Source organism: Mastigoproctus giganteus, chromosome 6 (assembly GCF_048544385.1).
Source record: "Mastigoproctus giganteus isolate SK-2022 chromosome 6, ASM4854438v1, whole genome shotgun sequence".
In the NCBI taxonomy this organism is placed as follows: Eukaryota; Metazoa; Arthropoda; class Arachnida; order Uropygi; family Thelyphonidae; genus Mastigoproctus; species Mastigoproctus giganteus.
In genome coordinates, this window is record NC_143580.1 from 124,630,978 (window position 1) to 124,646,139 (window position 15,162).

Consider the following 15,162-nt stretch of genomic DNA (forward strand, 5'->3'; position numbering starts at 1 on the left):
AAATTAATTCTATTCATTTGGTTTACCTTTATTGTCTACCACAGTTCTATTGAAAAGTTACTACCGTGTTTGTACCTGGAATTTCATTACTATTTCCGTTCCTCCGGTGGAGAACAATATTTATACTTTTACGTAGTAATTTAGTGTTAACAAAGCAATACCACCTGTCACATTAAATATTACTATGAAGGCGAAACTGACAATTTCGACATTAAGATAAAAATTGACCACTTTATGTTTCGTTAATTTTATTTCTTGTAAACTCAGTCCTATGTTCGTATTCAAATAAAATCCGAAAAACAAACAAACCATCGCAATCAACCCAAATGAAACCACTTCTGTTTTGTAGGGGAAGGCACGAATGTTTTTAATGAAAAGGAGGAGGGAGCTACTTAGATGATTACTGAAGTTTTAAAACCACTGCTGTAGCTAATATTCCGCGCACATTATTAATATGACATTCACTCCATCAAACACAAATTTTATATGATCGAGATGTGTATAAAAAAGGGGGCAAAAGTTACCTTTTTAGTGTCGATCCCTTTACTCATGGTCCACGTAGACACCACATAATCCATCACTCTTTCGCTCAAAGCTTTCGGGACTTCGTGTAATTTCATGAACTCACGTACATTATTCAACATATCGTGGTAGCGAGCAGTTGCCGATGTCATTTGTTGGATGATAGTGGTCACATGACCGAATATTGTTGCATACAGTAGAGCTAGAAAGGAAACATAAAAAGTATATTATCAATCATATTGAGCCTAATTGAAACATTCTCAACGCTCGCTTGAAATTATAAGTCATTCATTCATTCTCTTCATGCGGCGTGCCGAAAGCGGTCCCCACTAACCATTTCAGGGAACAGTGGAAGTAGTAAGCACAACGAATAAAAAAAAAAAAAAAAAAAAGACTACATGAATAAATTATCAATTAAGAACAATATCATATAGAAGTAACGGATGCAAACAACAAAAATCAGCCAGCTAACAAGCTTAAATCGGAATATATTTTAAGTATGGACCTAATGTAGCCCAGCTAATTCCTTAATTTTAAATGAAGCCTTGCTGTAAATTTAAACCGGTCTTGTCTTACAAATCGGTTAATTGCTATGATAAAGTCATAGTGTTTAGATGCTGGAAACAATTTCGATATTCATCTACCCCCCCCCCCCCCCCCCCATCACTACCCATAAAGGCTACCGTACAAAAATGGAGTGTGCTGAAATTACTGGTAAGGTTCTTACTCGTAAGTGGATCAGGCTGGCTGTGTGATGTGAAAGGAGACAAGGTCAATGGACATTTAGATTTTTATGGAATCTAGATTTTGCATTCTTAAGGGTGGATTATTTTAATGAGCGGAATCCCTGAACGTTCAATATTGGGGAACTCCTTTTTTTTTTTTCCCAAATAAAACTGATGAAGGTATACAGGGAAAGATGCATATGGTGATGATTTAAAGGTAGAAAGGATGGTAAATAATTGGGAAAGGACTAAGCTTCATCAAAATGACTCAGTCTGGTTACACGCATGGCCTGAAAGATCGCAATCTCGATCTTTGAAAGTTTAATATCGACACATGTCAAGTTTTTCATTTGGGGAGAATAAAGATCGGAAGAATAAGTAATTCTGGATGAAAACGATTTAGGGGTTATTGTACAAGCAGATAACCAGGGAGAAACAGGTTGCATTAAAGATCTACAAGACGTTTGTTAGCGAGAAGGATATTACGAAGTGATGGAAAGACTGCATTTGGAACACTGCATTCAGGTGGGAAGGCCTCAGAAAAATGAGCACAGAACTCCTAGAGGGTCCAAAGAAGGGCAGCAGTATTGGTGAGAGCGCTAAGAGCTCTATGTTATCGCTATAAGCAACGTCTCAGAATATGTGGACTGCAGAGCCTGGATACTAGATACCGCAGGGTGATCTGATAAGGAGGATGTTTAAGGCCCTTAACGAAATAAGGAATAAATGAGAGCGGCATTTCTGTGTTGGCAGGTGAAACTACAACAAGAATGTTCTAGGATGACCACTATCATCCTCCTGCAAATATAAAATTGTGGAAAGTAATATGATGGTCATACAAGTAGTAAATATAAAACTCTAGGAAGCAACAAAAGCTTAGGTCTTACGGAGTTCAACTTTAGAGTGATTATTGTAATAAGTTCCTACCCAAGGCAGTTGAGGTAGAGAGAGCCTAACAGAGGTCAAGACGAATTGGACAGTTACTTTTTAACAATGAGCAAACTGGGATCGACTCCCCCCCCCTTTTTGGCCGATGTAGTAGAATATGTTCGCTTCTAAATAATGGAAGAGAACTTCCAAATGAATGATTTGGCTTGATTGTTATTAATGCAAAACAGTTTTGTTATTTGGGGAATTTCATTACCCAGGACAACCGGTGAGCTACAGAGATCAGGAGAAGAATCATTCTTGCCAAGCAAGCTTTCAGTAACAAGCAAAATATTCTAACCAGCAGACACATCGACAGGGAGACCAGGAAAAAGTTTGCTAAGTCATTCGTTTGGAGTGTGCTGCTGTATGGAAGTGAAACCTGGACATTATGCAAGCAAGATATCAAGAGACTGGAGGCTTTGGAGATGTGGGTCTGGAAGAGGATGTTGAGGATCAGCTGGACCGAACGACGATCCAGCGAATCTGTCTTGAACGACATGCAAGAAAAACGGCAGCTACTCACAACTGCGGAAAAAAGACTATCTAAATTTTTAGGACACACCCTAAGACATAACAAATTTTTAGTGAATATCTCAGAAGGAAAAATATTGGGAAAGAAAGGAAGGGGACGACCAAGGAAGAAAATTCTGGAAAACCTGATGAGGAAAATGAACTTTAGGGGATATGAGGAAATGAAACGTTCAGCAGAAGACAGAAATGTATGGTTGCAGCGACAAGGCGAAGCCTTTAGAGTTTGATGATGATGTTATATATGATAATTAAATGAGAAAAATTAAAGTTAGGATGACCACTAGCAAGAAACTTTTTAATAGAATATTAGTTTTAGAAATATCTTTCAGTTTTGTGTAGAAACACCAAAATTACTGCGGGATCACCATCTAAGATACACCAACTTCTCTTACGCTACTACTGTTAATAATAATAATAATTTTTATTGCTTGTAAAAATTTTATTGAGAAAAACCTAATTACTAATGACAGATACAACTTGGACTGAGGATACTTAGTTGTGTGTGAATGCGCGATGACAAAACATGAACAGACCAACATTTTTGTGTAGACAGCTTTTACGCTTCTAATTCGGTACTTTCGATAATTATGCTACACACAATGTGTAATTTTGTGTGTAGTCATTGTAATATGGTCATTTCAGTCAGAAAGCACACAAACAGTGGATGTGTATGCGTCCGAGCTTAAAATAAAATTAATTTTTTATAGCAGCAGGACGTCCGGATAAGGCAAAGCAATTCACACGATGGACAGATCGTATTTAGCAGTCAAACGACCTTGAACTATGTTCACTCAAAGCACGTGTACTTCTGTGCCCTAACGCTTGATCAGTCGACTGCAGCAACCTAAGATACATAAATCAGCACTTGTTTTTTTTTTTTTTTTTTTTTAGGAGCATTAGCAACTAAGGCCATATTGCTCTGGGATATGCGGTGGTTATTCCCTGACCTTTCCGCATTCTCCGTATTTGGTGGTGACGGGCTCGAACTCCGGTCTAATCAAGAAGCGTGTGCTACGCACTGCTGCTCCTTCCCACCTGGCTACGGAGGCGTCACATAAGAGCGTAATATAATTCTATTAATCAGCGGTCATTCCATTTAAATAAATATATTATTTAAGGTATATTATTTAAATAAATGAAAATGCATATAAGTAAAGCATGCATATGGTTTATTATATTAACCTGAAAGACAAGAAAGTGGAGAAATTCTACTGAATGCATATATATAATATTTGTCGTTCAAGTAGGGTATAGCCTGTTTTTAGATTTTAATATTTGTCCTAATCGATACCTCTTTTAAGTGGAATTCAAACCAAAAACATTCTGTGTAAAACTACAAGCATTAGAAACAATTTTCCACACTTTCATTGATACTGCGAACGACCACACATTACTGGAAACAACTTAATGTGCGCGGTGCGTTAAATTTCAGGAGCAGCAGTAAATAGTAATAATTCATTATTTAAAAAAAATAAAAAAGCAACGACGTTTATGCGCGAATCGCATTTCGTTCCGGCTCATCCGCTATGTTGCGCATTCATTCTTCCTATCGGGACATGGCAACAAACATAATATGCAGTGCTTCAGCTACAAAATAAACAATATATGAGTAGCCTATGTAAGAGGCGTGGGGGGGGGAATAATACTTGCTCGATTTGTATTGGTTCGATTTTAATAAAATTTGAGAATAAAAGTTCATGAAATCCATTCACTGGAGTTAAGTTATTACACACGGACAGACGCGAAGGAAATAATTGCTGGATTTCTATTGGTCCGAATTTAATGAACTTTAGGTTGGCTAACAAATCTTTCTAAGAAAGACAAATATACAATTTTATGAAAATCCATATACCAGGAGTCCAGTTATTGACAGGGCGGACGGACATGGTGAAGACAAATACAGTAGGCTCTTTAGCCATATATGCTAACGTACCTAAAATGGTCATGGGTGGAGTTCTTTTTAAGATAACGTAATAAAATTTTCTGTTACTTGTTTTTGACAAAGCGCATGCCGATGCTTAACTTTGGCAAAAATGTTAATTATTTACTGAGTTAAGGAAGTCGGATTGGATGAAAATCATAATACCACCACTTTAATCCCAGAAGAAGTTGCAGATTGCCATTGGTAATGAAGCATGTTTCATTCCGCACTATTCTTTTCTTTAGTTTAAGTAGCCTTAAATACTGTAAATTTAATAAAATGTCACCTGGCTAAGATAAGAGCTTATTTCTTAAGTGTTTCTTTAAAACAATACAATAACAATGCAGGAACATTTTAAATGTGGCGGCCTTTAATTTATCGCTGAGAGAAATGTAAAGTGCAGCATCAGCAGTAGTAGATTCATTAATGGTATTACCATTGCAGCTACTGAATGTGTGTAGTGATACTCCATTTGCGAACTTCGGGAACATGCGTTTCTACAGTGCGCAAGGATGTTCGTAAGAACTGGAACTTTGCCAGATTTTTCTACTATTATACCATAAAGATGGCAAAATTCCGAGTCGCTTGTTACAAATACATAAGTTCACGTGTAAAAGGACAATGAAACTTGCTACTTTAATCAAGACAAGAGGTTTATAATATCTAAACCAGTCCAATAATTGATGACAGTCGACACTGAATAACTTGTGATTTTTTTCCATCAAGCGTTAATTCTCCGTAACCTAGTGGATTATGTGTGTATGTAGAAGTGTGTGTGTGGGGGGGGGGTGCATTTCAGTATGAAAACGTTATCTGACATTATTCAATGTATTTATAATCTGGAAATCTATTAATCTTCCACAGGAAAGACATTCAAGGCTTTCAAATTTTAAAAAAACGTACCTTGTATAATTTAAAAGTTCTCTTATTAATAACTTCGATATATATATATATCGAAGTTATTAACACTTTTGCCATATAGCTGTCCTAAAATACGAATGGAAACTTCTTTTAATTGATTTCCGCAAAAGAAATGGAGTCTAAAATTATTCCAAAATATTACTATAAAAAAAAACATAATATATCAAAATTTATTCGGATAAATTAATGAGAGTAATTATTCTATCCACAACTTTTTAACCATAATTTTAAAAATCATCTGAAGGAAGCAAGTTTCATTTTTGGTTTTGGGTAAACTTAAAAATTATGAGTATGAGTAACAGAAATCGAGCATTTTTTAAATTTTTATACTGGAAGGTTACAAAGACCGGATCTATTCTATTCCGAGTATAAACAGAATTCTTTCAGAATTACAAGTGTAAATATTCTAATTTTCAGTTTCAGATGTGGACCTTTATTGAAGATAAACCAAAAAATTAAGAGCAAAAATAGTTTAAATTTATTCTTGGATATATAGGTGGCACTAGGAGGAAGTAAACACAGCCTACTGATGTGGGATTTATTTAAAGAAATAACTATTGTCAAGAGCAAAGGGAAGGGCTTTTGCCTTCGTAAAGGTGACTACAATGACCTGAGACAATCAAATTCTATGCGGGAGAACGAATTGAAGACGTTAGTAACTTTTTAAAAAATTCTAAGTGAGAAGCATTCAGGATTTTAATTGAAGAAGCTACTACGTTTTCATGTCAATTAAGAGATACCGTTCAAGACTTAAACCTAAAAGGATAGCACATAAACTAAGGAGATTTGTGTCAGAGAAGAAAAATGTATGAAAATTATATAAATTATCGGGTGATACAAATGCCGGCATTAGATATAAACTAGCCTACAATCAGTTCACAAAGAATAGGCAAGTTAAGGTGGCTTACGAAAAGTCTCTGTCAAAGAACGCAAACACAATAAGGAAGGGGATGTTCAAACACGAGGAATTCTTTAAGGAAGGGATGCCAGAAGTGTGTAAAATTATAACAGGGAGTTGAGTGAAACAGCAATAACAGAGAGAAAAGTGGAAGAGAAATTGTTGATGTTAAATATAAAAAGGGAACTCCGGATCAATGAGATCTATCATCGGGGTGAATGTGGCAGAAAAAGAGGAAAACAAAGCATTAGCCATGGTTATTAGAGCATCCTTGGATTCAGAATAGGTCCCTGTAGAGTGGAGATACATTTATGCAACTCCAATTCACAAAAGAAGGTGAAAGGATGACATGAATAATTACAGACCTGTTAGCTTGACTCCTTTCACGGAAAATAATGGGGTCACTGGTTAGCATTAGCATTAGAATTAGTTGAGGCATATGATGCAAGAAAGCAAGCTTATTCAGCATCAGCCTAAAACAAAAATAAATAGAAAAAACCTTCCCATTTCACCCATCTGGTCACTCCAAATGTTTGTCTAGTTCAGCCTTAAATTTATTTAAGCTATCAACTTCCACAACACCAGATGGAAGCCTGGTCCAACAATCAACAACCCGCTGGCTAAAGGCAAACCTCCGCACATCTATGCTACAACTGTCTTTCTTCAATTTGAATTTGTGGCCCCCTCATGTTCGTAACTGAGTAAGCGGAAGAATCCCATCGGCATTCAGACTGCTCAAGTCATTCAAAGCCTTATACACCTCAAATAAGATCACGTCGCAGATGCCTAGTTTCCAGATGCTGCAAATTCCAGAATTTAAGCCTCCCTTCGTAAAAGCACCCACCAATCTTGTTGCCCTTCTCTGTACTCGTTGTAGCAACTCTACATCCTTCCTAAAACAAGGCGTCCAGACCTGTACGCAGTACTCAAGGAGTGGCCTCACGATTACCGTATACAAAAGGATAATCACCTCCTTGTCTCTGCTAGCAAAATCCCTATATGCAATTGACTAAACTCCATGACTTGTCCTGGCAGCGCACATACACGGCTCAGAGACCTTCATATCTGACTGCACAATTACCCCCAGGTCCTTTTCATTTTCCACCTCCCTCAGTGTAGTACCACACAGTTGGTACGTTTCAGTACTGCTACAAATATGCAGTACTTTGCATTTGTCAATGTTCAACGGCAGCTGCCCCTTCTCAGTCCATCTGCCTAACTTTTCTAGATCCTGTTGAAGTAGCATACTGTTTTTACTGTCATTAACAAACCTGTCAATCTTTGTCTCACCGCAAACTTGAACATTAAGCCTGATATACCTTCATCGATATCATTGATAAATAGACAAAACAACAATGGGCCCAGCAACGAACCCTGGAGGACTCCATTAATAACATTAGTCCATAGGGCAGTGTCCATTTATTACCACTTTCGGCCGTCTCCCACTCAACCATCCCTTTATCCACTGCAACAACTTGCCCTTAATGTCATCATATCGCTCCAATTTGTACAGCAGTATTTTATGTGCAACAGTATCAAAAGGTTTCCTGAAATCCAAGGATATGATATGAAAATTATATTTTGTATCCAGTTCCTTTGTAACCACATCGTAGTATCCAATAAGATTGGTCAGACAAAACTTCCCCTTAATAAATTTAATAAACATGCCGTGTCTAAACTATTACTGCAGTCTTGTCTAGGTGATCCTGCATCACTTCTTTAACAGTGACTCCATTATATTCCCCGGAACAGAAGTTAAACTAACAGTCTATAATTATTTGTGTCACCCTTTGAACCCTATTTTTAAATTGGGGAAACATTTGCACATCTCTAGTCCGAGGGGACCTTCCCTGAGTCCAAGGATGCCCTTATAATCATGGCTATGGTTTTGCTTACTCCTTCGCTGACTCCTTCAATATAACTGGATAGATTCCGTCAGCCCCAGGTGCCTTTTTTATGTTTAACTTCAACAATTTCTCCTCCACTTTACTCTCGGTTACTACAAAATCTTTTAGCTCCCTGTAAGAGTTTAGTAAACTTCTGTCCTTCCCTTCCTTACAGAATTCCTCATGTGTGAATGTAGATGTAAAACAACCAATATCAAGTGGACCAATCTGATTCATCACCTTCCTTCGAGAATTTACATAAGTAAAGAAGGCTTTGTTGTATTTCTTTACATCCTTTGCGAAAGATTTCTCATAATCAGCCTTTGCTTGCCTAACCTCCTTTGTGACTTGATTACAGACCAGCTTATAGCTGCCATAGGCTTCTGTGTCAACTAATTAATTTATATTCATCTCACGCATTTTTCTTCTCTGCCACGAGCCTCATTAGTTCTTCTGACATCGATTTAGGTCTAAATCTTGAACAGTATTTCTTAGTATGAAACGCCTAGCAGCTTCCAAGATTAATTCCTTGAAGGCTTCGCATTTAGAATTCGCTGTGTTTGACATCAGTTGATCCCACTGTATAGAATTTAAAAAAAAAAAAAACTGTCTGAGACCACTGTAGTCACCTTTTCAAAAACGAAAACCCTTCCCCTTACACCAGATGGTAATTACATCTTTAAGTAAATCCCACAACAGTACAGTGTGATCACTATCACCTAGTGGTTCCTTTATCTGCAAAATCTTAATGCATGAATAATCACTGTTAATAATCAAATTCGGAGTATTACTCCCTCTGGTTGCCCCTCGAACATATTGCTATAGAAAATAATCCTCCAATAAATCCACAAAAGCCTTATAAGCGTGCGAGTGACCAACGCCAAGTTCCAGTCTATATCAGGAAAGTTAAAATCGTTCATCACGAGACATTCTGATTCTACTTGCTGACCCTATTTCCCTGCACAATTGTTCGTTGTACTCATTAGAGTCATTAGGCCTATAACAGACTTCTACTCTCATTTTCCCTTTCCCAGTGTTTATGTCACACCAAACTGACTCAACGTTGCACTGTCCACCTATATCAACTGGATGCACTTCCTTAGATTTTATGTCTATCTTAACTAACGGCATATCCCCACCTCCCTTCCTATCCTGTCTACCTTTTCTCTACACATTGTACTCCCCAAATTCCAATTCTGCACTGCTTATATCTGTGTGACATCACGTCTCTGATATCCCAACAATATGTCTTTGAGGTCTTGAGCAGGACTTCAAAGTCATCAAATTTATTTTCTACACTTCTAGCACTCGTGTACATACATGTATACATGCGCCTGTTCTTACTCTTAGTAAATATAACACAGCCCATGTATTTACTTGTTCCATCATGACTCCCAGCAGCTCTTGAAATCCCCAGCAACTTGTTCTCTAGGTTGCTGCTCATTACAATAGAAGCAGTGCGAGAATCACTTTCGCCTCTGCCTACATTTAATATTTTAATCTGTAAATCCCCCAAATCTAGCAGTTTTCCGAGCAATGTAACACTGCCCCGATAGCATCAGCAAATATTCTTGCACTTTCTATTTAAGTGTATCCCATCCCTGTAAAAACAGTCTCTCCTGTTAGCAAGCACAGACCACGCTGAAAAAATTCAACGCCATGAGTCCTGCACAATCTCTCCAAGACCGAATTGATTGACGAGGCTCTCATCGTACACTCCCCCTATCATGTCTACGCAAGATTGCAGACACTTTCAAATTTAACCCTAACTCGCGACTTTTTTCAATATTTACCTGTACCTGTTAAGTAAATCTGCATATCTCTTACTCTTAAGGTCATTCGTGCCAACAATATCACTTTTTGTGCCCTTAAAAGATGATATCTGCTCTACAACATCATGAACCTTTGCCCCCTGGTAGACATACCCTGGTCCTGTTCCACCTATCATTTTTGCATAATATGTTTCCTGTCTCCCTGACAATAGAGCCACTGACAATAACTAGCTCCCGTGGGATCAGCGCATTCTCCCTTGGAGATTGCCGCTCTGTTGCCTGATGAACAAGAGTGAGCTCTGTCGTTGAGTTGGGCAGCTGAGAGCTTGATGGGCCCCTCATATTAATTTCTTCGAGGGCATCTAATCTACCCTACTACTTAAACTCTCATAGATGCCCATCAGAACGCCGAGTTGGCGCCGATTCTTATTTCTTCACAGTCTCTGCACATAGCACACACAAAGTCATCCTCCCTGACTAGATCATGTCCTGTTCTAGAGAGAGGTCCGCAAACATTTCACATTTTGCACATTTTAGACAGTGAAGCGTTTGAGAATCGAGATCTTCGGTTCTCCCCTACACCCCAGCACTCTGGGTAATCGTGCACATTGCGTTGCTTCTCTAGTCTGGGTCATGATTCCGTTTAAATAAAATTTATTTAACAATAACATTTAATACGATTACTAAATTCTACCGATTAATTGATAATACCATACTAAGCTAACAGATTTCTAATATAGTGCTACATATTTCGCCATCTAGTTTTACGCTAAACTTTGCGCTATCAAGTTCGGGATATGCGTTACGCTATTCCGTATTGTATAACAATGTCGGCAAGTTACGAACGGTATAATACAGGGCACTAAGTATTAACTTTCAAAATCGCCATCTAAATTCAAAAGAAACTAAGGAGCTTGACTAGGACTATAAAGCTACTTTTAGAAAATAATTTAATATGACAATTAAGTTAATAAAATGGCTAAATATAAATAAAAACTTAGTGTTTGCGGGAGCTGCAAAATTTTGTCCAAAACGAGGATAATCTCGTACGCAAAAAGAAGTAATGCAGGATCGTCTAGACAAAACTGCAGCTATACTTCAGAGAAGTATAGCTGCACAAGTAACTTCGCAGTTACTTGTGCAGGTTTCACCACTGACCCAGCAAATAATAGAAACGCTGAAAAGAAGAGACTTAATGAGCATCTAACAGACACCTGGCAAGAAAGATGGCAGGCATCAACTAAAGGCGCTGTCACCAAAAGATTCCTCCCTGATGTCAGGGCCTCCTACCCCCTCACACCTGTCTGGTTTTCACCAGGACTCTATGCTACCTACCTCCTCACTGAACATGGCTCCTTCCAGAAAAAACTACATGACTTCAGAATTTCAGACTCACCCCGCTGCCACTGTGGAGAGGATCAGACGTGGGAGCACCTTGCCCACAGCTGTGAAATCTACGAGGACTTCAGGAGGATCCTAATAACAAAACTACGCTTCAACTACCAAAATAAAGAACACCTCACCCTACAGAATGAAGAAACTTACCGAGCTCTGACTCAATTTGCAATGGACTTATTTACCAGGCAGAAAGCGCTACCACCACCTTAGTATCCGAATCAATAGGTCATAACAACCATGACTGCCAATTGTTGCTACGCATCATTGAGCCATGGATGCTAACACCTTGGACCAACTTGCACAAGACTTGACCAGCAGTGCAATCAAAGACAGGGTCCACACATACCTTGACAAATTCCTCATCATTGATTTCTGGACAAACTTCTCTCGACCAGATGTGACACATCTCATCAAGAAGAGGCCTAGCATCGATCCCTGGACTTGACCATCAATCTTGGACACCCGGTTTTGACCACCCCCACTGTTCGTTCTGATGGACTACTGGACCAGCCTTCAGTCTGGATGCGACACAGACTCACCAAATGGAGCCCCAATGACGGCACCTGAACTAGACCTTACTGAACATGACCCATCCACCATAGCAGCACTCACACTGCAGGATTTCCAGCAAGTTGTCGGCTCCAACTGACTGACCGTGCTAGCTGTACCTACCCTGAACTTGCGGAGTATATCTCTCTCTCATATTTTTTTTTTTTTTTCCCGGCTTCTTTCTTCTGTTTCCTGCCATCCGTTCTTTTACTCCCCCCCCCCCTATCTTTCTCTTACAGAATGATTTTTTTTTTTTTTTTTTTGTGGGGTGGTGGTTTTCGTCCACCCGCCACCCCACTCCTCTCTCTGGTGAGGCACTGGGCATGCCACACTGTCATCAGGGGCCATCTTCCCTATTGGCACCTTTCTTCTGTTTCCTACCCTCCAGTCTTCTACCTTCCTCCCTTACTTTTCTCTTGCACAACGTTTTTTTTTTTTTTTTTTTTTATTTAGTTTATATATATATATATATATATATATATATATATATATATATGTGTGCGTGTGTGTGTATATACATATATTTATATATACACAAACACGTATTCCCCACAGGTCTAAATCTAAAAACATCAAAATTACTGCCCGACCTATTTGTCCCTAGAACAAGTTATCAGCGAACAACCCTACGCTCTGTTAAAATTACAACCGTTGCTCAAGAAACAGCGATCATCTCATTCTCAAATCCGGTCCTAGCCACTGAAATCTCAGGAAAGTAGGTGGCAGGACCCGCCAGAGTACTCTAGCTACAGTGGTACACCCGGTCAGCCTCCCCGTGGCATGGTGTGGTAATGTCGGGTCCCACTAGGGGCTCGGCGGCTAATAGACCGGAGGAACAAAGGGCACAACACAATATACAGCACATGACCCCCACACACTTCAAATCTCTGGCCCCGATACAATGTACACCCGCGGAGATGGGAGAAATCCCAGGGGCCGTTAGACACTAACATACCTTATACCTTATACTTCGGAGACGGGATGTTTTAGTTAATGAGAAATCTTTTGAGATCGATTTGAGTAGACATTACGATGTGGATATCAAAGGAACTGGATATCAAAAATAATTCTGATATCATATACTTGGATTTCAGAAAAGCTTTTGATACTGTTGCACATAAACCACTGTTGTACAAATTGAAGCAGCGTGGCATGAAGGGCAAGTTGCTGATATGGATAAACGGATGGGCGAGTGGAGAAGATAGAGTGGTTATTAATGGACCCTGCTTTTTGTGAACTAACGTTATCATTGGTGTCCTCAGGGTTCAGTGCTGGGCCCACTGTTGTTTTCAATATTTATTAATGATACTGAAGAACGGATATCAGGCTTAGTTTCTAAGTTTTGCAGTGGTCGAGGTGTCCAGGCTTTGAATGGATTGAGTAAGGAATGGACAGATGAAATGGGAAGTGTTGGGTTTTTTTTTGGATGATGTTTGTATAAGCTTGCATTCCTTATCACTGCCACTACTAATAATATTGGCGCCTCCGTAGCCAGGTGGGCAGGAGCGACAGTGCGTAGCACACGCTTCTTGATTAGACCGGGGTTCGAGCCCGTGACCACCAAATACGGAAAGGTCAGGGAATGACCACCGCATATTCCCGGAGCAATATGGCCTTAGTTGATAATGCTCCTTAAAACCAAATAATAATAATAACTAAAAATATTTAATACTAATATGAAAACATATAACTTCTATTATTATGAAATCACATATTATGTTGCAGAAATCTGTTCCATCATGGTCGTAGCCTCGAGTTCCAGATTCTGAACTGGGCGAACGAATAGTCTTTCCAGCCCTATATAGCATGTAATAATGCACCTCTCCCATCAGATACATGATTTCAGGGCTTATGTGCTGAAATTCGGGGCTTTCCTACGTCTTGACTAGGACTAGGACTATTATGCTCGTATAAACACGATCACATTATTATTTTTATCATGGTGGGGTTGACGCGGAGAGAAAGAGACTGGCGGAGCACCCCTTCCCTGTGCTTAGAAATAAATAAGTTACAATGCTTCCATAGATATTTCTCTAATTAGAACTTTTCCTTACACTGAAGAAGTACAAAAGTCTCTCAAATTCATAAGGGAGAAGTTAAGAAAGTGATGTGCAGTTATAAACCGATGACTTCTGTGGTTAGTAGCACTGTGGAGCCTGTGGTTAATGGAGCAATATAGATACATCTCCACAAGAATGGCATCCTAAATGGGTCTCAGATGGTTTCATGAAGGGAAAATCTTGCTTGAAAAGTAAATTTCTATAATGCGGTTATAAATAGATCGGATATGGTGTTCTTCACATGAGGTTACTGTATGATTTATAGTAGATTGGGATAACAGGGAAAATCCATTGGTAGAGTTGGTCGATGGATAGGATACAAAGTGGTCACAAATAGGTATTTCTCCGAATAGAAATCAAAGCTCGAAACAATCATTTACAAGGGATTCTCTCAATATTTGCGGCGAATGAAAGGACCGGATGGAAGTTAACAACAGGAATTAGGCTATCTTGCTTCCAAAGGATTTAGACGTTTTACATGTATGGTTTGAAAAATAGTACCTAAAGTTTAACGCTATCAAATCCAAGGGAAAATTCAAGCATTTGAGGAACTGAACCCAGGGAAGATCCATAGGCGGATTGCGGTTTGCTGAAGGACAGGAGAAAAATGGAGTAGTTTATATATTGGGGAAGGTATGAGAATTAAATGATTCCTGGATGAGAAATAACTTTCTGATTAGGGACTATGATAGAAAAACATGAAGTTGAATATGCAGTGTAAATAAGCTGCAAGAAGGGCACATGGTGTTCTATCTATCGTGTAATGGGATTTCTAAAGCAGACCGAAGGAGATCTCATCATCGTCTATAGAGATGATGATGAGGACACACTTGGAATTATTATTATTACTCTTATATTATTTCTTCCTGATTGGGGAATTCCACTCCGTGACGGGTACTGCTACCAAGTATACAGGGTAGTTGTAATGTTTAGTGTTACTGTTGGTCGAGGAACTCTCTGACTATCCTACAGGTGTTCAGAATTGTGACTTTCAGGAGTTCCTTGCAGATGTTCTCTGGGAGACCTATTGCTGCTAGGCTGCTATGTAG

At 38.9% G+C, this 15,162-nt stretch overlaps 1 protein-coding gene across 1 annotated transcript in view; it reads right to left on the reverse strand.

The window, feature by feature from the left end:
* The window catches only part of LOC150084558 (potassium voltage-gated channel protein eag-like), a 470,795-nt gene that overhangs the window by 106,943 nt on the left and 348,690 nt on the right, over positions 1 to 15,162 (reverse strand). Inside the window, exon 7 of the mRNA XM_090376286.1 lies at positions 525 to 724. Coding sequence (XP_090232412.1) covers positions 525 to 724 — 200 coding nt within the window. The remainder of the gene's footprint in view (positions 1 to 524; positions 725 to 15,162) is intronic.